The sequence below is a fragment of the Mercenaria mercenaria genome, chromosome 2 (assembly GCF_021730395.1).
Source record: "Mercenaria mercenaria strain notata chromosome 2, MADL_Memer_1, whole genome shotgun sequence".
Taxonomy (NCBI): domain Eukaryota; kingdom Metazoa; phylum Mollusca; class Bivalvia; order Venerida; family Veneridae; genus Mercenaria; species Mercenaria mercenaria.
In genome coordinates this window covers 55,141,705-55,169,075 of record NC_069362.1, presented here as the reverse complement: position 1 = coordinate 55,169,075, position 27,371 = coordinate 55,141,705, and the positions used below count along the sequence as shown (strand labels likewise).

At 37.9% G+C, this 27,371-nt stretch overlaps 2 protein-coding genes across 3 annotated transcripts in view; both read right to left on the bottom strand.

Moving 5' to 3' along the window:
• The window catches only part of LOC123563992 (uncharacterized), a 155,842-nt gene extending 133,875 nt beyond the window's left edge, over positions 1–21,967 (bottom strand). The window contains exons 1-3 of the mRNA XM_053525994.1: positions 20,925–21,967; positions 6,464–6,908; positions 1,155–1,322 (exon numbers count right to left, since the gene is read on the bottom strand). Coding sequence (XP_053381969.1) covers positions 1,155–1,322; positions 6,464–6,908; positions 20,925–21,757 — 1,446 coding nt within the window. The 5' untranslated portion in view covers positions 21,758–21,967. The remainder of the gene's footprint in view (positions 1–1,154; positions 1,323–6,463; positions 6,909–20,924) is intronic.
• LOC128555138 (uncharacterized) overlaps positions 21,863–27,371 on the bottom strand; it is a 94,244-nt gene continuing 88,735 nt past the window's right edge. The window contains exon 5 of one of the 2 annotated variants that reach the window (XM_053536646.1): positions 21,863–22,000. In XM_053536646.1, coding sequence (XP_053392621.1) covers positions 21,933–22,000 — 68 coding nt within the window. In that variant the 3' untranslated portion in view covers positions 21,863–21,932. The remainder of the gene's footprint in view (positions 22,001–27,371) is intronic. The other variant, XM_053536647.1, reaches the window with a different exon arrangement.

Below are 27,371 nucleotides of genomic sequence, written 5' to 3'. Positions count from 1 at the left end.
CGAATCAGAATAATTTGAACAATTTTGGTAGCAGGTTATATTATGGACCATTTGTGTGTAATTATTTCAAAATTGGACCAGCAGTTTAGATGTTGATCTTTCTATTTTTAGCTCTGGCAGCACCTACGTTCAACCAAGTGGAACAGTTTGAACAAATCTGGTAGAGGACCACCCAAGGAACATCCAGGCCAAATTCCATCAAAATCCATTCAGTGGTTTTGTTTAAAGGAAGTTGGATACTGTATATATGTGTGAAAATTTATATAAAATGCTTAAATGCAGTAGCCGAAGCTTTCGACCATTCGGCATCCTTCAGCCGCTTTTATTTAATATGTATAGTTGAGAGAATTTATACAAACTAGATCACCACCACATATACCAGACCAATTACGGTAAAGCGCCTAGCAACAAGTCCACTAACCTTAACCCTTACCATGCTGGACACGATTGGTTTTGCCTTTGCGACCGCCGGCCAGTGTAGATCATGATCAGTCTGCATATCTGTGCAGTCTGATCATGATCTGCACTGTTCGCTATTCAGCCCGTGTCATTTTAGTAAGCACCCCTTTTTACAGTTAATGGTACTGTCCAAATTGGAAGATGGACCAGTCCATTACAGAAATTTAGCAGGGTAAGGGTTAAGATTAGTTTCGATGCTGCTTTATATTATGCCTGAATTGTACTATACATTCGTACTGGTTCATAATTTGCATATATACTCAAATCTCTGTTTTCATTTCTCACAAATCAGTAGTGACATTTTAGTCTTTTTAACTGACTGGGACCAGAGAAGCTGTATTTTTTCTCTCTGTAAGTTAACTGGATCTTGAGGATACATTGAATATAATGAGATAGTTTGCATTAAGGGATATAATTAACTTCAGAACAGTTGACTTTCCCACACCCAAGTTCGCATTATAAATTATTATATAGTCGAGAGAATTTATACGAACTTAAGGTCACCACCACAATATACCAGACCAATTACGGCAAAGTGCCTAGCAGTACAAACGAGCACGCACATGTCACAGCAAGTCTTCTAACCATAAAGTCCATTCAGATATATATATATATTTATATAAAAAAATGCTTCAAATCTGAGAGGGAATTCCCTAAAACGGTTATAGTAATTATTTTTCAACAATAATACTTACCATTTCAGGTACATTTTTCTTCTTTTCTGAAGAGACAGACTTGTCCCTGTTTTTTGGATATATGTTTTCTAGCAAAAGGAGGCATATGTTATTAACAGCCATGTGTCCAGTGTGCTGTTGGCATAATGTATCTAGATGTGCAGGATCAACATCAGGGAACAAGTTTAGCTGTAACAGAAAAACAAGAGCTCGTAAAACACGAAATGCCCCCCTTGATGCATTCAGTAACTGCACACGGAACAAAAATAAATTGGTCACTGCACTGGATGTTTAATGTACTGACCTCAAATCAATAATTATGTGTCATTTATCTGCATAAGTGACCTCCATATCAAATGTGATCTTAGATCAAAGCATTCTCTAGTTATTTGGCAAAACAGTTCTACTGTTCTGGGTCAAAGTGACTTTGACATTTGACCTACTGATCTCAAAATCAATAGGGGTCATATGCTGGTCATGATCAACCTCCCTATTAAGTTTAGTGATCCTAGGCCAAGGCATTCTCAAGTTATCGTCCCGAAACAGTTGAACTGTTCCAGATCACTGTGATCTTGACCTTTGACATTATAACTGACCTCAAAATCAATACTATAGGGGTCATCTGCAGATAATGATCAACCTCCTTATTAGGTTTCCTGATACTAGGCCCAAGCGTTCTCAAGTAATCATCCGGAAACAATTTAACTGTTCCAGATCACTGTGATCTTGACCTTTGACTTTATAACTGACCTCAAAATCAATACTATAGGGGTCATCTGCAGATCATGATCAACCTCCTTATTAGGTTTCCTGATCCTAGACCCAAGTGTTCTCCAGTAATCATCCTGAAACAGTTTAACTGTTCCAGGTCACTGCGACCTTGACCTTGAAATCAATTAGGGTATCTGATGGTCACGATCAACCTCCTTGTCAAGTTTCATTATCCTAGGCCCAAGCATTCTCAAGATATCTACTGGAAACCGTTTAACTGTTCCAGGTCACTGTGACCTTGACCTTTGACCTACTGATCTCAAAATCAATAGAGGTCACCTGCTGATTATGATTCATGATCCAAGGCCAAAGCGTTCTTGAGTTATCATCCGGAAACGGATTGGTCTACATACAGACGGACGGACGGACCGACATCTGCAAAACAAAATACCCCTCCTTCTTTGAAGGGGGGGGGGGGGGCATAAAAATTGCAACACAGTGCGAAACATGGTCAACTTTAAGAATATTCCAAACAAATGCCAGGTTTTAAACAGTACTATTAGGAGTCCAATACCTTAAATTGTGTGTAAGTGTGGTTAAAATCAAATGTAAAATGTCACTTCTATCGTGTTCACAAGGTAAAAATTAACAAATTTTGGCTCTTTCAGGGTTCAATCAGGGGCTGTAACTCCGGAACCTATGAATGGATCTGACAAATTCATCATGAATTCCAAGAATTATTGTTGTTAAAGATATGTATCAAATTAAACCATAAACAAAGCATATATATGGCTGCAAAAGCCTAAATAGCAAATTTTGGCCCTTTAAGGGGCCATAACTCTGCAACCCATGATGGGATCTGGCCAGTTTTCGAAAGGAACCAAGATATTATGCCAATACAAGTTGTGTGCAAGTCTGAATAAAATTGATTGCAAAATGTGGTCTCTATCGTGTACACAAGAAATTGTGAAAGGACAACGGACGTATGACAGACGACGGAGAAAATGCGATGACAGATGAGCTAAAAATTGGTGCCAGAGTTATTGACCTTGTGTCATATGATGTGGTTGATAATGTGGAACAACTATTTAAAGTTTGAATCAAATCCATTTAGTAATAACCGAGATAGAAAGTGCATCAAAACTTTAACCTGAAATTCTAAGTACAAGAGGGCCATGATGGCCCTATATCGCTCACCTGTTATCATTGCACTTGAGGATAAGAAGGCCCTCACAAAAAATATCTAAGTCCAAAAGACAGGAACAACAAAGGGAAGAAATTTAACCAAAAACAAAAAAAAATTCTTACAAGGTATAGATATGTTAAAATACACCTAAAAATTGGAAGTACCATCCATGTTGTACCACAGAAAAGTGGTCTCGATTTTTCCCTACGGCCAATAATAAAAAAGTTACTAAAAATAAGCTATTTATAGTAAAGTAAAAGGCAATTAAGTAATTAAAAAAAAATATTGTAAGTGAACAAAAGAAGGATCTGCCAAATACATCTGTAACATAAATGAAATTTCAGATCAGTATCTTCATTAGTTACGGAGATATACCCATTTTAATTTAAAATAAAGGGAGGTAATTTGACATAAAATCAGTCCATAGTTATCTACCCCGATTGTCTCAGTCCAACTAATAACAATAATGAAATTTCAAATAAGTCCTATCAGTACTTACTGATATAAATCCATTTTGATTACAATCACGGGAGGTAATCAGATCTATATAAAATAACTTCGGAACCTCTGATTGGATCTGATTTGTCATGGAATCCAAGATTTATTGTTGTTGAAGATATTTTGGAAGTTTGTATCAAATAAAACCAAAAATGAAGTCTCTATATGGCTGCAAAAGCCAAAATAGCCAATTTTGGACCTTTAAGGGGCAATAACTCTAGAACCCATGAAGGAATCTGGCCAGTTCAAGAAAGGAAGCAAGATCTTGTGGTGATACAAGTTGTGTGCAAGTTTGGTTAAAATCAAATCATAAATGAAGCTTCTATTGTGCAGACAAGGTCAAAATAGCTAATTTTGGCCCTTTCAGGGGCCATAACTCTGGAACCCATTATGGGATCTGGCCGGTTCAAGAAAGGAACCGAGATCTTATGGTGACACAAGTTCTGTGCAAGTTTGATTAAATTCAAATCATAAATGAAGCTGCTATTGTGCAGACAAGGTCAAAATAGCTAATTCTGGCCCTTTCAGGGGCCATAACTCTGGAACCTATAATGGAATCTGGACAGTTCAACAAAGGAACCAAGATCTTATGGTGATACAAGTTGTGTGCAAGTTTGGTAAAATTCAAATCATAAATAAAGCTGCTATTGTGCAGACAAGGTCAAAATAGCTAATTTTGGCCCTTTCAGGGGCCATAACTCTGGAACCCATAATGGAATCTGGCCAGTTCAAGAAAGGAACCAAGATCTTATGGTGATACAAGTTGTGTGTGCCAGTTTGGTAAAAATCAAATCATAAATAAAGCTGCTATTGTGCAGACAAGGTCAAAATAGCTAATTTTGGCCCTTTCAGGGGCCATAACTCTGGAACCCATAACGGGATCTGGCCAGTTCAAGAAAGGAACCGTGATCTTATGGTGATACAAGTTGTGTGCAAGTTTGGTTAAAATAAAATCATAAATGAAACCACTATCGTGCAGACAAGAAATTGTTGACGGACTCACGACCGGACGGACGTTCTAACGAAACGGTCTTTATGTGACTCCCCCATTGTTCTCTCTATTGTTCTAACAGTCACATAAAAAGAAAAATAGTCACATAAACAGAACGGAATGAATGACATCAAAGAGAAAGTACCGTTATGCAGTCACTTAACCATCATTTCGCGGGCACGGACAGACGCACGGACGGACGACGGACGAAGGGTGATCACAAAAGCTCACCTTGTCACTATGTGACAGGTGAGCTAAAAAAGGGGTGATAATTCATGAAATACTGGTGCCAGAGTTATGGACCTTTGTCATATGATGTGGTTAGTAATGTGGAACAACTATTTTAAGTTTGAATCAAAACTGAGATAGAGTGAAAGTGCATCAAAACTTTAACCTGAAATTCTAAGTAAAAGGGGGGATAATTCATGAAATACTGGAGTTATGGACCTTGTGTCATACGATGTGGTTGATAATGTGGAACAATTATTTCATGTTTGAATCAAATCCATTCAGTAACTGGAGGTGCTTTTGAGAAAAGCGCACGTCTCCCACAACTGCCTAATCATCTGAATAGTTATGTATCTGAGTCAACCATGCACCAATACATGTATCACTGGCATCTGTGTACAGAGTGATTTTCAGTAATTCAAGGGCCATAATGCTGAAGTGCCTGGGCCGATTTGGCTAGTTATCAAACTTGGCCGAGGACTTATTGGCAGACACATTTTGTTCAAGTTTGGTAAGATTGGATTAGAAAAATGGACAAGAGTATACAGAGCGATTTTCGGAAATTCAAAGGCCATAATTCTTAAGTGCCTGGGCTGATTTGGCTAGTTATCCAACTTGGCTGAGTACTTTTTGGCAAACACATTTTGTTCAAGTTTCGTGAAGATCGGATGAGAACTGTTCAACTCAGAGCACGGACAAGAGTAAAAAGGCCAATTTTCGGTAATTCAAGAGCCATAATTCTGAAGTGCCTTGGGCGATTTGGCTTGTTATCAAACCTGGCCAAGGACTTATTGGTAAATACATTTTATTAAAGTTTAGTGAAGATGGATGAGAACTGTTTAACTTAGAGTGCGGACAAGATTTGAGACAGACTGACAGACACACACAGCAGTAAATCAATATATCTCCAACACCACTATGTGGTGGGAGACATAATAACTGAGATAGAGTTAAAGTGCATCAAAACTTTAATCTGAAATTCTAAGTAAAAAGGGGGGATAATTCATAAAATACTTGTGTGAGAGTTATGACATATGATGTGGGTGATGATGAGGAATAACTATTACAAATCCATCAATTACAGAGATAAAGAGAAAGTGCATCAAAACTTTAACCAAGGTGCGGACGCCAGTCGAGTAGGACAGCTCTCCAGAATCGAGCTAAAAGTTGGTATAATTCATAAAATATTGGTGCAAGAGTTATGACCCTTGTGTCATGTGATGCAGATGATGATGAGGAAGTTTGAATTAAATCCGTTTGGCAATAACAGAAACACAGTGAAAGTGAATTAAACATTAACCAGAAATTGTAAATAACAAGGAGCTCCATTTTCAAAATGCAGTCATGTTCCCAGGTGTATGAGCAAAGATGTTGTTTTTTTATATGAAGGTCAAGGTCATCTATATATGGGTCAGTCCTTGTAGTCAGACTTGCCACATGGCTTTTTGACTGTATGAACTACATTTGGTCATTTCAGTGTGCTGTAAGAATGTTGTTTATAAAGGTTTTAAGTTTGAAGGTGAAGGTCATATGAAGGTCATTTATATATAGGTCTGTTTGTAGGTCTTGTCACAAGTATTATTGAGTGTGAGTATAAACTCAACTGGGCCATTTATGTGGGCTGTGGGCAATCTGGTTCGTATGGACGAACAAAACGATGGAAGGACAGTTTATTCTCTAATATGCCTGGGGTCATAAAAACATAGTTTTACTTACCACATCATTTTTAACCTGAATTGTAGGGTTGTGAGGAATCTCAACTGCCTGTGGTTCAGGTTGTATCACATGTTGGCTTTGTACATGGTCATCTGGTATCATAATCAGACCAAGATCAGGTTGTTCCAACTCAAGATCCACTGGCTCCTGATGTATTATAATGGGGTCTGGGTTTTGTGTATCTTTGTTGTATTGGATATTTTGTAAAGCTGTTCCTGGAGCATATGCTTGAGTAGAAATGCTTGCTACTGCCGGTTTGACTTCACTAGGGACAGTCACAGATTCTGTAGCAGTTGAATTTGCAGAACTAACACTGCTATTGTTGATCAGGACAGATGGCCTGAGCAGTGAATTTGGTTTTGAAGCAGACAGTGTAGTTTGTTTCTTGTTAAAGTTATCATCAGGGGCTGCTGAGATCGTAGCCGAGCTAGATGAATTTTTAACCCTGAAATTATAGATATTTTATGTCAACAATAACAAGGTGGGGGAAATATACACAAGATCGAGGCAAAAAGTAATAAGCAAATACACTGAATTTGCTACAAAGCAAAATTTTATTTGTTTAGTATCTGTGTGACACCTTACCAGATATATAGCGTTTACAAACATCCAACAGAGAACAAAATTTTTAATACATTCCTCTCTACATCTCCATGCGTTTCTCAATCAGTGAATGTGCTCCTTCTCTGGCGAGGTCCATTTAATAAGGCAGAAAGTTTTGTGCATGCAGATTCAACTGGACAAAGACGTCTGCTGGATGTATGGTAGCATTATGCTGGCATGTGTTTTGTTTGGAACTAGTGGGTGCCTAAATGCCCTGTACTTGTCCAGTTCGCATTTGTTGATGTCTTTATGACATGCCTTATATATGACCACAACAAGAGATTACTTTTGAAAAAGTGCATGTCCCCCAAATTATTTTAAAATCGGGCCAGAAGTTTCACACAAGAAGATTTTTTAAATTTCAACTATACACATAATTATGATACATGGAAAAGTGACCATGCCCCTTGGCGTCCCAAGTTTTTTGACGAATCAGTATAATTTGAATAATCTTGGTAGAGGGTGACTAAGGACCATTTGTGTGAAATTATTTCAAAATTGGACCATCGGTTTTGGAGGAGATGATGTTTGAAGATTTTTCTATTTTTACATCTGGCAGTCCCTATGTGCAACCAAGCATAACCTTTTGAAAAATTTTGTTATTGAGGAACATCCAGGCCAAGTTTCATCAAAATCCATTCAGTGGTTTTGAAGAAGATTGTCTTTTAAACACAATTGTTGATGACAGACAGATGCACGCACGCATGCATGCATGATGGACACAGCGTGATCACATTAGCTCACCATGAGCATTGCTCAGGTGAGCTAAAAACAACTAGAATGTGTCTGTAGGACACACGGTGTGCCCCCCCACCCCCACCCCCCCCCCCACTGGTACATTTGTCACAAATAAGGGGAAATAATTCAAATGTTTGCAGTCTTAATGGGGTATAGCCTCAACAAACATTTTATGAAAAGGATTCATTATTCTAGGCCATATACTTTTTGAGCTATGAGCATCACAAACAAAAAATCCATTATTTTGGCTATTTCAAGGGCCATAACTTTGTAATAAATGCCAAGATTCTCAGGAAGAATGCCGAGTGTGCAAGGACACATCATGATAAAGACCCAAGCAAGGTTTCATAAATTTACATCAAATACTTTTTGAGCTAGGCACATAATTACGTGAAAATATGCATTTTTTTACTATTTCAGGGGCCGTAACTTTAAAAATAGGTGGTGGAGCCAGCCAAAAAATAGAGGTGTGCAAGTTTATATCATGATAAGGACTTATGCAAGTTTTCAATCATTTATATGTTACTTTTAATACTTTTTGAACTACAGTGAAACACCGCTCGCTCGAGCATCGATGACTCAGTACCAGGGCTCGCTCGAGCAATTCATGTGGTCCCGGCCAATTTCCTTCTATTTTGTATGTGAAATTACCATGGCTGGGGCGAGCATCGATAACTCGATCGCTCGAGCATGACACCTGGTCCCTGTGTATTAATTCACTGTTTGCTTCTTCTGGAAAACTCGAGCAGTGGTGTCAAAATTTTTCACACCTTCGGTGGTCAGAATGTATCGGTTAATTAACAAGAGATCACAGAGTGATCTTGGCGCCCACCAATGTGCCATTTTTGAGTGTTCCAAATTTCAAGACTTACTGACTACCTCAAGGTCAAATTTCATTTCCGTACACAACACAGTGCATGTGGTCCAAATTCGAAAGCTGTAGCTTGAGAAATGTGAAAGTAGGTCACTAGGTCAATGTCAAGGTCAATGTTTGTTTCGGTAAACAATCCTATGCATGTGGTCTAAATTTGAAGCCTGTAGCTACAGAAATGTGAAAGTAGGTCACTAGGTCAATCTTAAGGTCAAAGTTCATTTCGGTAAACAAAACTATGCAAATGGTCCAAATTTGAAGGCTGTAGCTTGAGAAATGTAAAAGTAGGTCACTAGGTCAAAATCATGGTCAAATTTTATTTTGGAATACAAAACTATGCATGTGGTCCAAATTTGAAGCCTGTACCTTAAAAATGTGAAAGTAGGTCACTACGTCAATGTGAAGGTCAAAGTTTTTTTCGGTACACAAAACTATGCATGTGTCAAATTTGAAGGCTGTAGCTTGAGAAATGTGAAAGTAGGTCACTAGGTCAAAATCAATGTCAAATTTCATTTTGAAACACAGAACTATGCATATGGTCCAAATTTGACGCCTATACCTTCAAAAATGTGAAAGTAGGTCACTAGGTCAAAATCAAGGTCAAAGTTTTTCCAGTGCACAAAACTATGCATGTGGTCCAAATTGTGAAATGTGTAAAATGTGAACGTAGGTCAAATCAGGTAAAAATTTTCAAGGTTCAATCTTGCCATCAAAATATACATGTGGTCCAAATTTGAAGCTGTAGCTACAGAAATGCTAAAGTAGGTCACTAGGTCAAAATCAAGGTCAACTCATGTCAAGGTTCATCTTGCCATGCCAAAAATATACATTTGATTAAGACCAATATGAATGTTGACGTTATTGACAAGAACATTTTGACAAGCGGTTATTCAAAGTTTTTCCCTATATAAGTCATTATAAACTATGTGACCCCCAGGGCGGGGCCATATTTGACCCAGAGAAATAATTTGAATCATCTTGGTAGAGGACCAATAGATGATGCTTCAAACCAAATATCAAAGCCCTAGGCTCTGTGGTTTTGGATAAGAAGGTTTTCAAAGTTTTTCCCTATATAAATCTATGTAAAATATAGAAATAAACAAAGGGCCATAACTCACTAATAAATTGTTGAACCAGTCTGATTTTCTGGGGGACACAACTAGGGTACCAATACATCATTCTGACAAAGTTTGGTCAAAATCCCCCAAGTAGTTTCTGAGGAGATGCGATAACGAGAAATTGTTAACGGACGGACGGACGGACGGAATGACGGACGGACAGACCACAGACGCAGAGTGATTTTAATAGCCCACCATCTGATGATGGTGGGCTAAAAATTTTCACACACCGTGAGAATTGTTTGGTCTATTCGACGACTATCCTAAATGTTTGTTTGTCGGTATATTTGATCTGATTAATGAGATTAATTATTGATAAAAGGTTGAAGAAAAGTTCTATTGATCAAATATCGATCAATTATTGATCCCGCAGAAAAGAAGTTTTAAGTAATCCATAATTGATCGTTTTGAAATCTTAGTATTTTAGTCAGCAGTTGTTTGCATGCAAATGAAGGAAATGATACAAACTTTTCATAAAATTGAGACGATAATTTTGATATGCACTTGTGATAAATGAAAATAAAAAGTCCTAGTTGCTTCTTCATATGTGCCATTTACAAATTACGTATTGAAACGTCTAACATAGATAACGTTTTTAATATGTTTTTTTTTTAAATGTCACAAGTATGTTATTATTACGCATCACCGTTTACTCTGCAAATGATCCCGATGACAACTGGTAAAACAAAATTCTATTTTCTACTTATGTTGGTCAATGTTCGGGTCGCTCGAAACCATGGATAACTCGAGCATTTTGTTCATCCCCTTGCGACCTCGAGCGAACGCTGTTTTACTGTAGGTGCATCACAAGGTGAAAATGTGCATTTATGACTATTTCAGGGGCCATAACTCTGAGAATAGGGGGCGGACCAAAATGAAAAATAGGAGGTGCCCAGTTTATTTCGGTACACAAAACTATGCTTGTGGTCCAAATTTGAAGGCTGTAGCTTGAGAAATGTGAAAGTAGGTCACTAGGTCAAAATCAAGGTCAAATTTCATTTTTGAACACAAAACTATGCATGTGGTGCAAATTTGAAGCCTGTACCTTCAAAAAAGTGAAAGAAGGTCACTAGGTCAATGTCAAGGTCAAGTTTTTGTTTCGGTACACAAATCTATGCATGTGGTCCAAAGTTGAAGGCTGTAGCTACAGAAATGTGAAAGTAGGTCACTACATCAAGATCAAGGTCAACTGGTGTCAAGGTTCATCTTGCCACTCAAAACTATACATGTGATCTAATCTTGAATGTTGTAGGTTATGGACAAGAAGATTTTAAAAGTTTTTCCCTATATAAGTCTATATGAACCATGTGACCCCTGGGGCGGGGCCATATTTGACCCTAGGGGGATAATTTGAACAAACTTGATAGAGAACCACTAGATGATGCTACAAATATCAAAGCCCTAGGCTTTGTGGTTATGACAAGAAGATATTCCATGTTTTTCCCTATACAAGTCTATATAAACCATGTGACCCCCGGGGCGGGGCCATATTTGACCCTAGGGGTATAATTTGAACAATCTTAGTAGAGGATCACTAGATGATGTCACAAACAAAATATGAAAGCCCTAGGCCCTGTGGTTTTGGACAAGAGGCTTTTCAAAGTTTTTCCCTACATAAGTCTATATAAACCATGTGACCCGCGGGGTGGGGCATGATGTAAATGAGATGTGAAACCAAAATTTGTAGTCCTGTTTGGCGCCATATAACCTACACTGTGTTGGCGCGCCGTAAAACCCAAATAAAAATAAATATATGACCCCAGGGAAATAATTTGAACAATCTTGGTTTTGGACAAGAAGATTTTCAAAGTTTTTCCCTATAAAAATCTATGTAAATTATAAAAATAAACAAAGTGCCATAACTCACTCAAAAATTGTTGAACCGGTCTGATTTTCAGGGGGACACAACTAGGGTACCAATACATCATTCTGACAGTTTGGTCAAAATCCCCCAATTAGTTTCTGAGGAGATGCGATAACTAGAAATTGTTAACAGAATGACGGACGGACGGAAGGACGGACGAAAGGGCGACGGACCACGGATGCAGAGTGATTTGCATAGACCACCATCTGATGATGGTAGGCTAAAAATATACTATTTTCATGCAGTAAATTTTTGTGAAAATCTTTTTAACAGCGTGATGTTTTAGTTAGTATTTTAGTACTTTTATTAATTTAAATTATAACAAATCTGAAACATTTTCAGAAACAAAAACAATGACATAGTGGTGTCGGTTTTTTACTATGTATATAGACAAGTGATCAAAATGAAGTAAGATTAATTGCAGATTTAGGCACTATTAGGGCGATGTCAAGATTCCAAGATTCTTCATTGTCAACCCGCCCGCTTAGCTCAGTAGGTAGAGCGTCGGTCTACGGATCGAGGGGTCGCGAGTTCGATCCTCGGGCGGGGCGTGTGTTCTCCGTGACTATTTGATAAACGACATTGTGTCTGAAATCATTAGTCCTCCACCTCTGATTCATGTGGGGAAGTTGGCAGTTACTTGCGAAGAACAGGTTTGTACTGGTACAGAATCCAGGAATGCTGGTTAGGTTAACTGCCCGCCGTTACATAACTGAAATACTGTTGAAAAACGGCGTTAAACCCAAAACAAACAAACAAACAAATCTTCATTGTCATTTAAAGTGATAAAGTTTTAAAGCTATTACTTGGCCACAGGGTCTAGCGTCCAAAGTGGCACACATAACTGTACGCATCTGCATTTGAGTGCCAATTAGTTTACATTATCTAACCATGCTAATCATGTGACGTATGACTTGACCGTCTATCGGGACCAACTCTATCCCACTAAATTCTATATTGGCAGACAAAACAGGCTTTTGAGTTTGGATTTAATTTTCCATTGTCAATTGTAATTGTCAATGAATTGATATTTTTCATAAACAAAGTAGCTCTCTAGTAAACAAATCTAACTAGAGTGCCAGAATGTCACAATATACGCCAATCAGGTAGATGTTACAATAAAACCTATTCTGTATAAGTTTGGTAGACAGTAAGCCCAAACAATGACATATCCAATTCTAACAACCAGGTTAAAAAGTTTCAAGAATATGCTATTTATAGTATCAACAAAGGGTAGTAAGTCCACAAGAAATCTATATTTTGTTTTTTATAGTCCACAAAAAAAAAATCCTTACCAAGTAGAGATACCTTAAAATACACCTAAAATTTTGAAGTAACATCTATGTTGTACCACAGAAAAGCGGTCTTGGTTTTTCCCTAGGGTCAATTTATATAAGAGTTAAAATAGAAGTTATTTATAGTGACAACAAAGGGAAGTTAATCTTAAACAAGTGGGCATGATGGCCCTATATTGCTCACCTGAGTTTAGTTGCTTGCCTAAACAAATTTCTTTGCTAAAGCTTCAGAAACAAAAAACTAGGTGAGTAGGTCATGGTAAAGATTATTCAAGATAACTACTGAAATCTGTTAAAAAATTATACAGGTGGTCCAAAGCTTTCAAAACAAGAATGAAGGTCAGTAGGTCAGGGTTAACAATATTAACAAGAGGGCCATGATGGCCCTATATCGCTCACCTGTTATCATTGCACTTAAGGACAAGAAGGTCCTCAGAAAAAATATCTAAGTCCAAAGGACAGGAACAACAAAGGGAAGAAATTTAACCAAAAAGAAAAAAAAATACTCACAAGGTACAGATATGTCAAAATACACCTAAAAATTGGAGGTACCATCCATGTTGTACCACAGAAAAGTGGTCTCGGTTTTTCCCTACGGCTAATAATAAAAAAGTTACTAAAAATAAGTTATTTATAGTAACGTAAAAGGGAAGTAATTAAAAAAAAAAATTATTGTAAGTGAACAAAAGAAGGATCTGCCAAATAAATCTGTTGACATAAATGAAATTTCAGATCAGTATCTTCATTAGTAACGGAGATATACCCATTTTAATTTGAAATAAAGGGAGGTAATTTGACATAAAATCAGTCCATAGTTATCTACCCTGATTGGCTCAGTCCAACTAATGATAATAACGAAATTTCAAATAAGTCCTATAAGTACTTACTGATATAAATCTATTTTGATTACAATCAGGGGAGGTAATCAGATATAAAATAACTCTGGAACCTACGATTGGATCTGATTTGTCATAGAATCCAAGATTTATTGTTGTTGAAGATATTTTGGAAGTTTGTATCAAATAAAACCATAAATGAAGTATCAATATGGCTGCAAAAGCCAAATAGCCAATTTTGGACCTTTCAGGGGCCATAACTCTGGAACCCATTAAGGGTCTGGCAGGTTTAAATCAAAGGCCTGAATGGCCTGAGTCGGCTAATGATTGATGTACTGACAGTATAGTCTACCAGTTTCAGTTTGTTTTTAGTTTTTTTCTTAAAATTTCATAACACAGCTCGATATTTACCCAAAATATTATATCCGGATACGATTACACTTTTCTCCAGTTTGAACAATATATTTTACAAATTGTGATGATACGAAGACATTTAGCAGCAATTGGCAGTATCTGACATTGAAGTTTACGGTTAAATTACCTCTTATTTAAATCTTTTCATAAAAAAAGTTGTTTCGTTTCGTGAAAGCAGCCAAACATAGACGATCTACTTTCGATTTCAAAAACTATAAGAAAATACAATTTAATGTTTCGCCGATTTGTTTATTTCTCGAAAAATAAGAATTAAAATCATTTTTAATATCAGTAGTAACTAAGCAAACCAGTAAGAGCTTCTTCTTCCGATAATTTATCCGTTTACTGACTGCAAAATTCAACCCACGCAAAGTTTATAGAAATCATACGATGCGTGTTTACGTTCAATGTGGGAGAATTAAGGCTGATCGGCTATGTTACCTAACGCATCCAGACGATTCAGATTTTGTTTTTAAAAAAGCATTGTGTGCGTTTCTGTAATTTTATATACGTTTTTATACGCTTAGAAATTATTAGACATGCGTATTTGCATTATTTCTATACGTAATTTACGCTAATACGCATCTTATCTGGAGCCCTGTGGAACTATTTTTTGTCTTTCGCTGGATGTTACCCAAGCTTTGTAAGCCTGCGCAATTCTTAAAATGCACATTTATGCTTAATGAGTTACATTCGAGTATTGCACAATTACAAGTCATAAATATGACAGATTACATCGTATATTGGTCATAGCAAAGGGAATTGACACAACTTAACTTCATTCATGCAGTGAACTGTTTGAAGTTTGAGAAATCTAATGGAACTACATCCCTTCACTGTGTTATTTGGTCCATTTAGAGAATCGTTGGATAGCAAGGACTCGTCAAAAGGCTTTCAGCCTTTAGCCGACTCAAAAAGTAACCGAGATCTTATGGTGACACAAGTTTTGTGCAAGTTTGATTAAATTCAAATCATAAATGAAGCTGCTATTGTGCAGACAAGGTCAAAATAGCTAATTCTGGCCCTTTCAGGGGCCATAACTCTGGAACCAATAATGGAATCTCGCCAGTTGAAGAAAGGAACCAAGATCTTATGGTGATACAAGTTGTGTGCAACTTTGGTTAAAATCAAATCATAAATGAAGCTGCTATTGTGCAGACAAGGTCAAAATAGCTAATTTTGGCCCTTTCAGGGGCCATAACTCTGGAACCCATAATGGAATCTGGCCAGTTCAAGAAAGGAACCAAGATCTTAAGGTGATAAAAGTTGTGTGCTAGTTTGGTAAAAATCAAATTATAAATAAAGCTGCTATTGTGCAGACAAGGTCAAAATAGCTAATATTGGCCCTTTCAGGGGCCATAACTCTGGAACCCATAATTGGATCTGGCCAGTTCAAGAAAGGAACCGAGATCTTATGGAAGTTATGGTGATACAAGTTGTGTGCAAGTTTGGTTAAAATAAAATCATAAATGAAACCACTATCGTGCAGACAAGAAATTGTTGACGCACGGACGCACGGACTGACGACGGACGAAGGGTGATCACAAAAGCTCACCTTGTCACTATGTGACAGGTGAGCTAAAAATGAGTATTGAAATCTGTATCAAAAGTTATACATGTGGTCCAAATTTCTATGCTGTACCTTCAAAAACAAGAAAGTAGGTCAGTAGGTCAGGATTAAGACTATTCAAGATGAGTTTTGAAATCTGTATCAAAAATTATACAGGTGGTCCAAATTTCTCTCCTGTAACTTCAACATGAAAATTTTAAAAGATTTTTCCCTATACAAGTCTATTTAAACCATCCCCACCCCTGCATGGAATTCAATTCTTTGAACAATTTTGAAAGGGGGCCACCCAAGGATCATTCCTGTGAAGTTTGGTGTAATTCTGCCCAGAGGTTTTCAAGAAGATTTTTTTAGAAATTGTTGATGGACGACGCACTACGCAGGACGGACGACGAACGACGGACAACACAAGACAGTCATCAAGCGGTCACAATTGCTCACCTTGTCACTTCGTGACAGGTGAGCTAAAAACCCTATGAACTGTGGTTTGGGACAAGAGGATTTTTAAAGTTTTTCCTTTCGGTTGCCATGGCAACCAGAGTTCTGCATGGAATTCAATTCTTTGTCCTGAACAATTTTTAAAGAAGACCATCCAAGAAACATCTCTGTGAAGTTTCATCAAAATTGGCCTAGTGGTTTAGGAGGAGATGTTGTTTAATGGAAAGTGTGGCCGGAAGCCAGACGGTGAGCCATCACAATAGCTCACCCCGAGCACTATGTGCTCAGGTGAGCTAAATATAGACCTAAATTTTTTATGTAACATGCATGTTGTACTACAGAAAAGTGGTCTTGATTTTTTCCTACAGCTAGTAATAAAACAAGGAGCTGCGTTCAATAAACGCTTGATGCCCCCGGTGGCATCCTTGTAGATACAAAGCAACCTAAGTCCAAAATGAGGTCAAGTTTAAGGTCAAACTGAGGTCAGGTGATGTTTGAAGATGAAGAATGGTCACAGCTTACATCTGCATTAGTATCAAGTCATTCTAGCAAGGGGTATTGATGCTAGACGAAACTGTCCTATTTGGTTAATCAAAAGATTACCCATACAAAGCAACCCAAGTCCAAAACAAGGTCAAGGTCAAGGTGAAACTGAGGTCAGATGATGTTTGATGATGAGGAATGGTCACAAGTTACATCTGCATTAGTATCAAGTCATTCTAGTAAGGGATATTGATGCTAGATGAAACGGTCCCATTTGGTTAACCAAGAGATGGCCCATACAAAGCAACCTAAGTCCAAAACGAGGTCAAGATCAAGGTGAAACTGAGGTCAGGTGATGTTTGAAGATGAGGAATTGTCACAGGTTACATCAGCATTAGTATCAAGTCATTCTAGTAATGGGTATTGATGCTAGACAAAACGGTCCCATTTGGTTAACCCTGTATGGATGGACGGACAGGACAATCACTATATGCCTCCCACATCAGTAGATGCCGGGGGCATAAAAAGTAACAATATAAGCTATTTATAGTAAAAACAAAGCCTGACACTCCATCTCATGGTGGTGAACAATTGTGCCAATATACACCAAAATCCATCCATGCATGAAGAAGAAATGCTCTGAACAAAGTCATTCTTGTATCTGACTTTGGCCTCTAAGTGTGACCTTGACCTTAGACCTAGGGACCTGGTTCTTGAACAGGACACACTGCCTCATAGTGGTGATCATTTGTGCAGAGTTATATCAAAATCCCTCCATGCATGACGGACAGTCATTCTTGTATTTGACCTTTGACCTCTAAGTGACCTTAGACAGTGTTTTCCCTGACGCACAAATCCTGCAACATAGCCACACTTTTCTGAGAAATAACCCGTAAAAATAATTTCTGTGAGTCACAATGGACGCAATTTCTTGAAAATCTAAATCAGGCCAATTTTGTTTACAATCAAGCGATTTTCCGAAAAATATACTTTAAGTACCAGTCTTGATCATGTGACCAAAATAAACCAAACTAGATGATGCTTTTGTAAAAAGGCGCATGTCTCCCCCAGAGCGTAGTCGTATAGGCAAGAAGTCAATAGAGGACAGGAGCAGAAGTCAAAGAGACACTGATGGTTGGCTGCAATAGGAATAATCTACTTAGCATGTCCAATCATACCACTAAGTTTCAACATTCTGGGGCTGGTGGTTCTCAAGTTATGAATTGGAAACAGTTTTCCATGTTCAGGCCCCTGTGATCTTGACCTCTGATTGAGTGACCCCAAAATCAGTAGTGGTCATCTACCCTGCATGTCCAATCATCCTAATAAGTTTCAACATTCTGGGTCTCGTCTTATTGACTGGAAAGAGTTTTCTGTGTTCAGCACCCTGTGACCTTGACCTTTGATAGAGTGACCCCAAAAACATTAGGGGTCCTCTTCTCTGTAAGTCCTATCACCCTATGATGTTTGAAGGTTCTAGGACAAATAGTTCTCAAATTATTGACTGAAAATGGATTTCTATGTTCTGTCCGCTGTGACCTTGACCTTTAATATAGGGGTCATCTACTCTACATGTCCAATCATCCTATTAAGTTTCAACATTCTGGGTCTCGTCTTATTGTCTGGAAAGAGTTTTCTGTGTTCAGCCCCTGTGACCTTGACCTTTGATGGAATGCCCCCAAAAATATTAGGGGTCATCTACTCTGTAAGTCCTATCACCCTTTGAAGTTTGAAGGTTCTAGGTCAACTGGTTCTCAAGTTATTGATCGGAAATGGTTTTCCTTGTTCAGGCCCCTGTGACCTTGACCCTTGATGGAGTGACCCAAAATACAATAGCGGCTGTCTACACCATAAGCCCTACCATCCTATGAAGTTTGAAGGTTCTAGGTCAAATGGTTCTCCAGTTATTGACCGGAAATGAAGTGTGACGTACGTATAGATGGACAGGGCAAAAACAATATGTCTCCCCCACCATGGACATAATAACATAACTAGATATCCACGGGCAACATGTCCAGCTCGCCAGCTGTCAAAAGGACTGGGAGTTGCACACAACACTCTTAGCCCACACAAAAAATCCTAACCAGTAGAGATAAGTCAGGGACATCGCGCGACCACAAAAGCTCACTTTGAGCCTTTGGCTCAGGTGAGCTAAAAAGTTACAGACCAGACAAAACAAGAGCTGTCTGTAAGACAGCCAATGCTCGACTATTCGAATTATTGTCCAAGAAGCAGGAAAATGTTACCATAAATGCTAAAATATCTATACAGTTTCAATCAAGTATCTGCATTAGTTTTGGAGATAGTAACATGCATGCAAAACTTTAACCAGAAGTTTTATGTTCAAAAGGGGACATAATTTGACCAAAATGCATGTCAGAGTCATGGCACTTGATGCAATCAACTAGTTTTATAACCCCGAAGGCACATGTGAAGTTTCAATTTAATATCTGCATTTGTTCTGCAGATAGTAACTTGCATGCAAAATTTTAACCAGAATTTTCTAAGTCTAAAAGGGGGCATAATTTGCCCAAAATACATGTCAGAGTTATGGGACTTGACCCAGTGAGGTTGGTAATTGATCTAGAAAAAGAAAATATAAGTTTCAATTCTATATGCCTTTTAGTAATAGCTGCATGTACTTGCACGTAAAACTTTAACCAGGATTTTCTAAGTCCAAAAGGGGGCATAATTTGACCAAAATGCAGGTCAGAGTTATGAGACTTGATGCTATCAACTAGCTCTATAACCCCGAAGACACATGTGAAGTTTCAATTCAATATCTCCATTACTTTTGGAGATAGTAACTTGCATGTAAAACTGTACCCAGGATTTTCTAAGTCCAAAAGGGGGCATAGTTTACTCAAAATACATGTCAGAGTTATGGAACTTCATCCAGCGAGGTTGGTAATTGACCTAGAAATAGAAAAATTAAGTTTCAAAGCTATATGCTTTTAAATGATAGCTGTATGTACTTGCATGCAAAACTTTAACCAAGGTGTGACGCCAGCGCCAACGCCGACACCAGGGTGAGTAGAATAGCTAGATTCTTTGAATAGTCAAGCTAAATAATTAACAAAAATGTTCTCCAAAGGGGACCTTGACCTTGGAGCTAAGGGTCTGGGTCTTGCAAATGATATATCAACTCATTAAGGGGAACATCTGTGCCATGTAATTTTAAAATCCCTTGATAAGTGGCAGAGTTATGGACTGGACAAGAAACAGATCATGTTAACATTTAATCTCTAAGTGTGACCTTGACCTTCGAGCTAGGGGTCTGGGTCTTGCACGAGATACATCAACTAATTATAGGGAACATTTGCGCCAAGTAATTTTAAAATTAACTGATGAATGGCAGTTATGGACCAGACAAGAAACATACCATGTTAACCTTTAACCTCTAAGACTTTTTAGTGTGACCTGACCTTAGAACTAGGGATCTTGGTCTTGCACATGACATCTCGTTTCATTATAGGGAACATTTATCCCACATTATTTCAAAATCCCTTCATAGATGGCAGAGTTATGGACCAGACACAAAGTGTGACGGACGGACTATGTACCCCTTTTTTTCTTCGAGGAACAAGCTTTTTCTATAATTTGACCTAAAGACCTAGTTCTTTACCTTGTGTAACTGATTACTCAATCTGACCAGTTTCGAAAATGATTTAGTTTATGCAAACATTGAAAAGTTTAATCAAGTAGAAAACATTGCCTCTACAGTGTTAACAAGGTTTTTCTATGATTAAACCTAGTGATGTAGTTTTTGGCCTCAAATAACCCAGTTTAAAACTTGAACTAGGTTTTTATTGATACAAACATTCTCACAAAGCTTCATGAAGGTAAGGTTGAAATGTGTAAAAATAGGTGGCTGTGTTCAAGTGGTAACATGCTTGACTGTCAATCTACAGGCTCGGGGTTCGAATCCCTGTCCACGCACAGGAAATTTCTGAGATCTATTCTCTAGAGTGTCTCCCACTAAACAGGCCCAGTACTGTTTTATCCAAGATGATCCTGTGATGAACTTGTCCAAGAACTTACTGAGGGTAACATTCTGGCCAAGTTTTATTAAGATTGAGGCAAGAGTGTTGACAGTTAAACTGATGAAGATGGAAGACAATTGACAAGTGACAAAGGGTATCACAAAAGCTCATCTTGAGCACTTTGTACTCAGGTGATTAAAATTAAAGAATGAAATTTTCCTACCTATCAAGAGAAAAAGAAATTTTCCTACCTATTAAGAGCGGTACATTCTGCTTTGGGTGTGGAAAGTGCACTAGAAGTATCCATAAATTGTAACTGTGGTGGATCTAATGGTAACTTAACTGTGATATTTTGAGTTGGTGCAGAATACTTAGGTCTTGCACCTCTATATTCTTTATTGTTTCCAAAGTGACTTTGTCCAACTATATTCCCTGGAACAGGATTATTGTATATGATTTTGTGCCTAGACTCTATTGTTACAGTTTGTTGATTTCCTGATGCCCTTGGTGGTGTCCAACTGTTTGGCACCGATTTGGATACTATAGGTGACCATCTGGAAGTTGATGATGAAACATGATCGGTTGTTATCGGAATGCTCTCAAAGGGAACATCTATACATTCTGTTTGACTATGAACTTGTTCTTTGTTTACACATGGAAAAACAATGCTATTTTTCACTTGGCGACTTGTCAAATGATTTGAATCTGAAGTGCATGTGCACTTTGATGGTTCAGTTTTGAATTTTCTTGATGAACCTTTATCATGTGACTGTGAGCGAATGTGTGATGAGAAGGCTGTAGATACATCACCATTTGTTACTAGTGTTCCCAATTTCTCATCTTTGGCAGCTCTAAGTGGTGTATTCAAGAATTCACTGGGACGTAAATGGATCTTTTTTGGGTATGTTATTTGTGGAAGATCATCTTCATCTTGTTGGGAGTCAAGACTGCCATTTGATGACTGTGACATATCTGAGTCACTAGATTCTATTGTTCTACAACTAAAAATATCATCCTTTCCAGAACTGAAACTCCCATCAAAGAATGGAACTGATACATATGAATCAATATTTTGTTTGTCCATTTGCTTATCAATATTACTGTGTTTGGCAGATCTAACTACAGTTTCTGATTTATTTATGTCTGCAATAGGTGATTCTGAGAGGCGGATATGTGCTGTAGCAGTAGTTAATCCTGTACTTAGTTTTGGCTTTACTACAGGAGCAGTGTGGTTTCTGTTCCTGTTGGGGCTATTCTCATTAAGGTACTGAGACTGTACTGTTAATGAGGTCTCCATTACTTTGTACTGCAGATGGTAACTCATCCTCTGTAAACAAAAAAAAATACTTTTTATCCCCTTACAAATCTATTGCATCTCAAATTTTATTGCATATTGCAATAAGAATTTTACATCTTATACTTACTTGTTGCTGAATTTGGGAACTTTTTAAAACTGATTTCTTGTTCAAGTTGTTTACTGAACTGAACTGCGTCAGTCAACTTAAGTAAACATAAAATAAAAGGCCTTTTACTTTACATTGATCAACCATTCATTGAGTGAATGTTATTCTAATTAATATGTTTTTCTAATTTTTATTTTCAAAATCATCAATTAGTCAGTCTGTATCCAATGTCCAATATCATAATAATGATAATACTACATAGAGGATATTTATTTGTTTGCAGTGTGATTTCGAAATATATCTTCACCGATAAGGGAGACAATTGAACATTTTCACAATCACAAGGCAGAGCCTGAGTGAAAATATCAGAATTGTCTCCCTTATCGGTAAAGATATATTTTGATATCTCAATGAAAACAAACAAATTTTCTTTTTATTTTTACACAAAAGCTCACCATGAGCCTTTGGCTCAGGTGAGCTAAAAACAAGAAAGTAGGTCAGTAGGTAAAGGTCACAGTCAACTGATCCCTAATTAATTGGGGTCAAACAGGTAATTAAAATTTAACAGTCTAGGAAATATGATCTGATATTTTTGGAGTATTTTTTCCTATATAACTCGTATAACAAATGACCCCCAGTGCGGGGCTTTTTTTTCAACCCAGGGGCATAATTTGAACAATCTTGTTAGAGATCCCCTAGGCAATGCTACATACCAAATATCAAAGGCCTAGGCCATAAACTTTCAAACAAGAAGATCTTTATTTTTTTTCCTATATAAGTCTATGTTAAACTGGGTACCCCCAGGGCAGGGCCTCTTTTCACCCAAGGGATATAATTTGAATACTTTTGGTAGAGAAACACTTAGAAAGGCAACATACCAAATATCAAAAGCCTAGGTCTTGCAGTTTCAGGCAAAAAGATTTTTAAAGTTTTTTTCCTATATAAGTAAAACTTGAGACCACCGGGGCAGTGCCTCTTTTCACCACAGGGGCATGATTTGAAAAAATTTGGTAGAGGACCACAAGTCAATGCTACATACCAAATATCAAAAGCAAAGGCCTTGCAGTTTCAGACAAGAAGATTTAAAAAAAAAATTCTTATATAAGTCTATGTAAAACTTGAGACCCCCCCCTCCCCCCTCACTTTCGTCCCGGGCAGGGCCTCTTTTTACCCAAGGGGCATAATTTGAACAAGTTTAGTAGAGGACCATAAGGCAATGTTACATACAAAATGTCAAAGGCCTAGGTCTTGTGGTTTTAGATAAGAAGATTTTTAAATTTTTTTCCTATATAAGTCTATGTAAAAGTTGTGACCCCCAGGCCGGGGCCTCTTTTCACCCCAGAGACACAATTTGAACAACCTTGATAGAGGACCATAAGATGATGTCATATGCCAAATATGAGGTTTAGGACAAGAAGATTTTAAAAGTTTTTTCCTTTCAATTTCTTCCCCATCCTGATAGGTCAAGTATATGCAAGGGGGGAAAGAACTGACTAGTCAAGTTCTTCCCCAACCTGACTGATCAAGTATATGCTAGGGGGGAAAGAACTGACTGGTCAATTTCTTCTCCCAACCCAACAGGTCAAGTACTGCCTAGGGGGGAAAGAACCGACCGGCCAATTTCTTCCCCCACCTGACAGATCAAGTACTGGCTTGGGGGGAAAGAACTGACAGTCAATTTATTTCCCTCATCTGACAGGTCAAGTATATGCTAGGGGGGAGAGAACTGACTAGTCAATTTCTTCTCCCAACCCAACAGGTCAAGTACTGCCTAGGGGGGAAAGAACCGACCGGCCAATTTCTTCCCCCACCTGACAGATCAAGTACTGGCTTGGGGGGAAAGAACTGACAGTCAATTTATTTCCCTCACCTGATAGGTCAAGTATATGCAAGGGGGAAAGAACTGACCAGTCAATTTCTTCCCCCACCTGACAGGTCAAGTACTGCCTTGGGGGGAAAGAACTGACAGTGAATTTATTTCCCTCACCTGATAGGTCAAGTATATGCTAGGGGGGAAAGAACTGACCGGCCAATTTCTTCCCCCACCTGACAGGTCAAGTACTGGCTTGGGGGGAAAGACCTGACAGTCAATTTATTTCCCTTACCTGATAGGTCAAGTATATGCTAGTGGGGAAAGAACTGACTAGTCAATTTCTTCCCCCACCTGATAGGTCATATATATGCTAGGGGGGAAAGAACTGACCAGTCAATTTCTTCTCCCCATCCGACAGGTCAAGTACTGGCTAGGGGGGAAACAACTAAATGGTCAATTTCTTCCCCCACCTGATAGGTCATATATATGCTAGGGGGGAAAGAACTGACCAGTCAATTTCTTCTCCCCATCCGACAGGTCAAGTACTGGCTTGGGGGGAAAGAACTGACAGTCAATTTATTTCCCTCACCTGATAGGTCAAGTACTGGCTTGGGGGGAAAGAAATGACAGTCAATTTATTTCCCTCATCTGATAGGTCAAGTATATGCTAGGGGGGAAAGAACTGACTAGTCAATTTTTTCTCCCAACCCAACAGGTCAAGTACTGCCTAGGGGGGAAAGAACCGACAGGCCAATTTCTTCTCCCACCCGACAGATCAAGTACTGGCTTGGGGGGAAAGAACTGACAGTCAATTATTTCCCTCACCTGATAGGTCAAGTATATGCTAGAGGGGAAAGAACTGACTAGTCAATTTCTTCTCCCAACCCAATCAAGTACTGCCTAGGGGGGAAAGAACCAACCGGCCAATTTCTTCCCCCACCTGACAGATCAAGTACTGGCTTGGGGGGAAAGAACTGACAGTCAATTTATTTCCCTCACCTGATAGGTCAAGTATATGCAAGGTGGGAAAGAACTGACCAGTCAATTTCTTCTTCTAACCCAACAGGTCAAGTACTGGCTAGGGGGGAAAGAACTGACGGTCCAGTTATTCTCCCTACTCCACAGGTCAAGTACTAGCTATATATAGTGGGGAAAGAACTGACTAGTTAATTTCTTCCCCCACCTGATAGGTCAAGTATATGCAAGGGGGGAAAGAACCGACCGGTCAATTTCTTCTCCCCACCCAACAGGTCAAGTAATGGCTAGGGGGGAAAGAACTGACTGGTCAATTTCTTCCCCCACCTAAAAGTATTGGTCAAGTATATGCAAGGGGGAAAAGAACTGACTAGTCAATTTCTTCCCCACACCTGACAGATATTAAATAGTAATGACAATCAAACAGAAGGTAAAAAATTTGATTTGACAAAAAAAAAAAAAAATTGATTAAAGTTACAAAATAGAAACATATAGGTTTTTTCAAATGAAAAACAATACCTGTTTCATCTGAAATTTAAATGGAAAATGAATACATTTGTATCCCAAATAACAATACCGAAAGAATCCAGTACTTGAAGGGAAAATTTGACTAGGGGGAAAAATCTGACTAACTAGTCAGTTTCTTCCCCTATCAGATAACTAATTCCAAGGGGAAAAAAACTGACTAACTGACTAGGGGGGGGGGGGGGGGAAGAAACTGACTAGTCAGTTTTTTCCCCGGGAAAGAACTGAGTGGGGGAAGAACTGGGCTGTTACACCGGACTTGGGATTTTGACTCTTGAAATTAGCAAAAGTGTACATAAAGACTCATAGGATTTCAGCTGAAGGGTCCTTTTCATCAACATGAGTTTTATCTCAGTATAAACTCACAAAATGAAGCCTTATATATTCAAAATGACAGCTATTTATACATAAATCAAACCCCTAAGTACAAGTCAAGACAAATGGCAAAAACAGAATAAAGTAAAAACAAACTTGTGGACTTTCATTTTTACTCTCATATTACATTTATCAACAATTCAACATTCTATTTAGGAGCTGGATCGACCTGCCTCTTTGATGAACCCACTTAGTTTCCTCGAAAATAAAACTAGTCAAATTATTTTAAAATTTGGACATCCAAAATTGTCTGTCCGGATACTGTTACACCTTTGTAAACATTGCCCATATCTCCAATTTAAAGGATGTGTTTGACAAATTATGATGATGCAAAGACAGTTTAACAGCATTTAAAAATACCTGATATTAATATTTACCTTGACATCTTCTCTTACTAAAATTTTTTAAGAGAAATGTTTATCAAAATCGGCACCGCGGTAATCTACTTTTGATTTCAAAAACTTATAGAAAAAGGTAGGGCCAATATATTTTCTGATGTAAATTTGATTGTAATTGATTTTTATTGATAGAAATTAAATACCTGTTTCAGTTGTGACACATTAATCAACACCTGGCTTTGTTATATCATGCAATAAACAACAATCAACAGGGGTAAATAGGTGTGAAAATATCCGAAAACTGTTGTTTACAGATTTGTTATTAGCGAGGATTAATTCATGTAAAGGACTGAATCTATTTTTTTTTTCATTGTCTGATTTTTTTTAAATGGGAGATTTGGACTTCTTATCGGGGTGATCGGGTTTTACATCCAGAATCGGAAGAAACCCGACAGGATCGGGAGGTGGGACGACTGAAAATATTGTTATATTTGTTTTTCTTTTCTTTTTTCATTAAAATTTATTTATTATTATTTTGAAATATTTTCAATAAATAGAAAGCAACTGTTTCAATATTTCGGAATGGTATCGTTCAAAATGACATGAGCTTCTCAATTCAACCGATAAAAAAAGGTGTGGTAGTATTTTTGTTATGATCATATAACCAGTAATAATCGTCAATTAGCTTGTCACCTCGTGTCAATTTTGTTGTTCACAGTTTGATCTCGTTTAAAGTGATCTCCATTTTTTTGTAAGTACCCTTATATTTGTGATTTTTAATATTTCTTTCATCAAAATAATTTAAGATTTTTATGAAATTAATTTTGTTTGAAAGAAAAATAAAGTTTAAACTACTCGATCTTTTACGGGAACGTAACGGCAATCTTAGATTTTAGCGCAGACAGTAAGCGCGGAGAGTAATTTCCCTTTATCAAAATGGCGAATTTGTTTTGGTTTGAAGTTGGAAAGTCGTCTATACCTGTGTGTCGGGGCTGGTCCCAGGGGTGAAACAACGCATTATCTATGGTATTTTGCGGCAGCATTAAAACAAACATACGGGACCCTATCGCGGTTCATACATTTTGGAGAGAGAAATAAACAAGAGCTGTCTCCATAGGATGACACATGCCCCCGATGGCACTTTGAATGAATAGTTATGGCCGATGTTAGAGTTTAGGACCTTTGACCTACAGACCTGGGTCTTGCACACGACACGTCGTCTTACTTTGGTACACATTCATGCCCAATAATTTTAAAATCCATGCATGA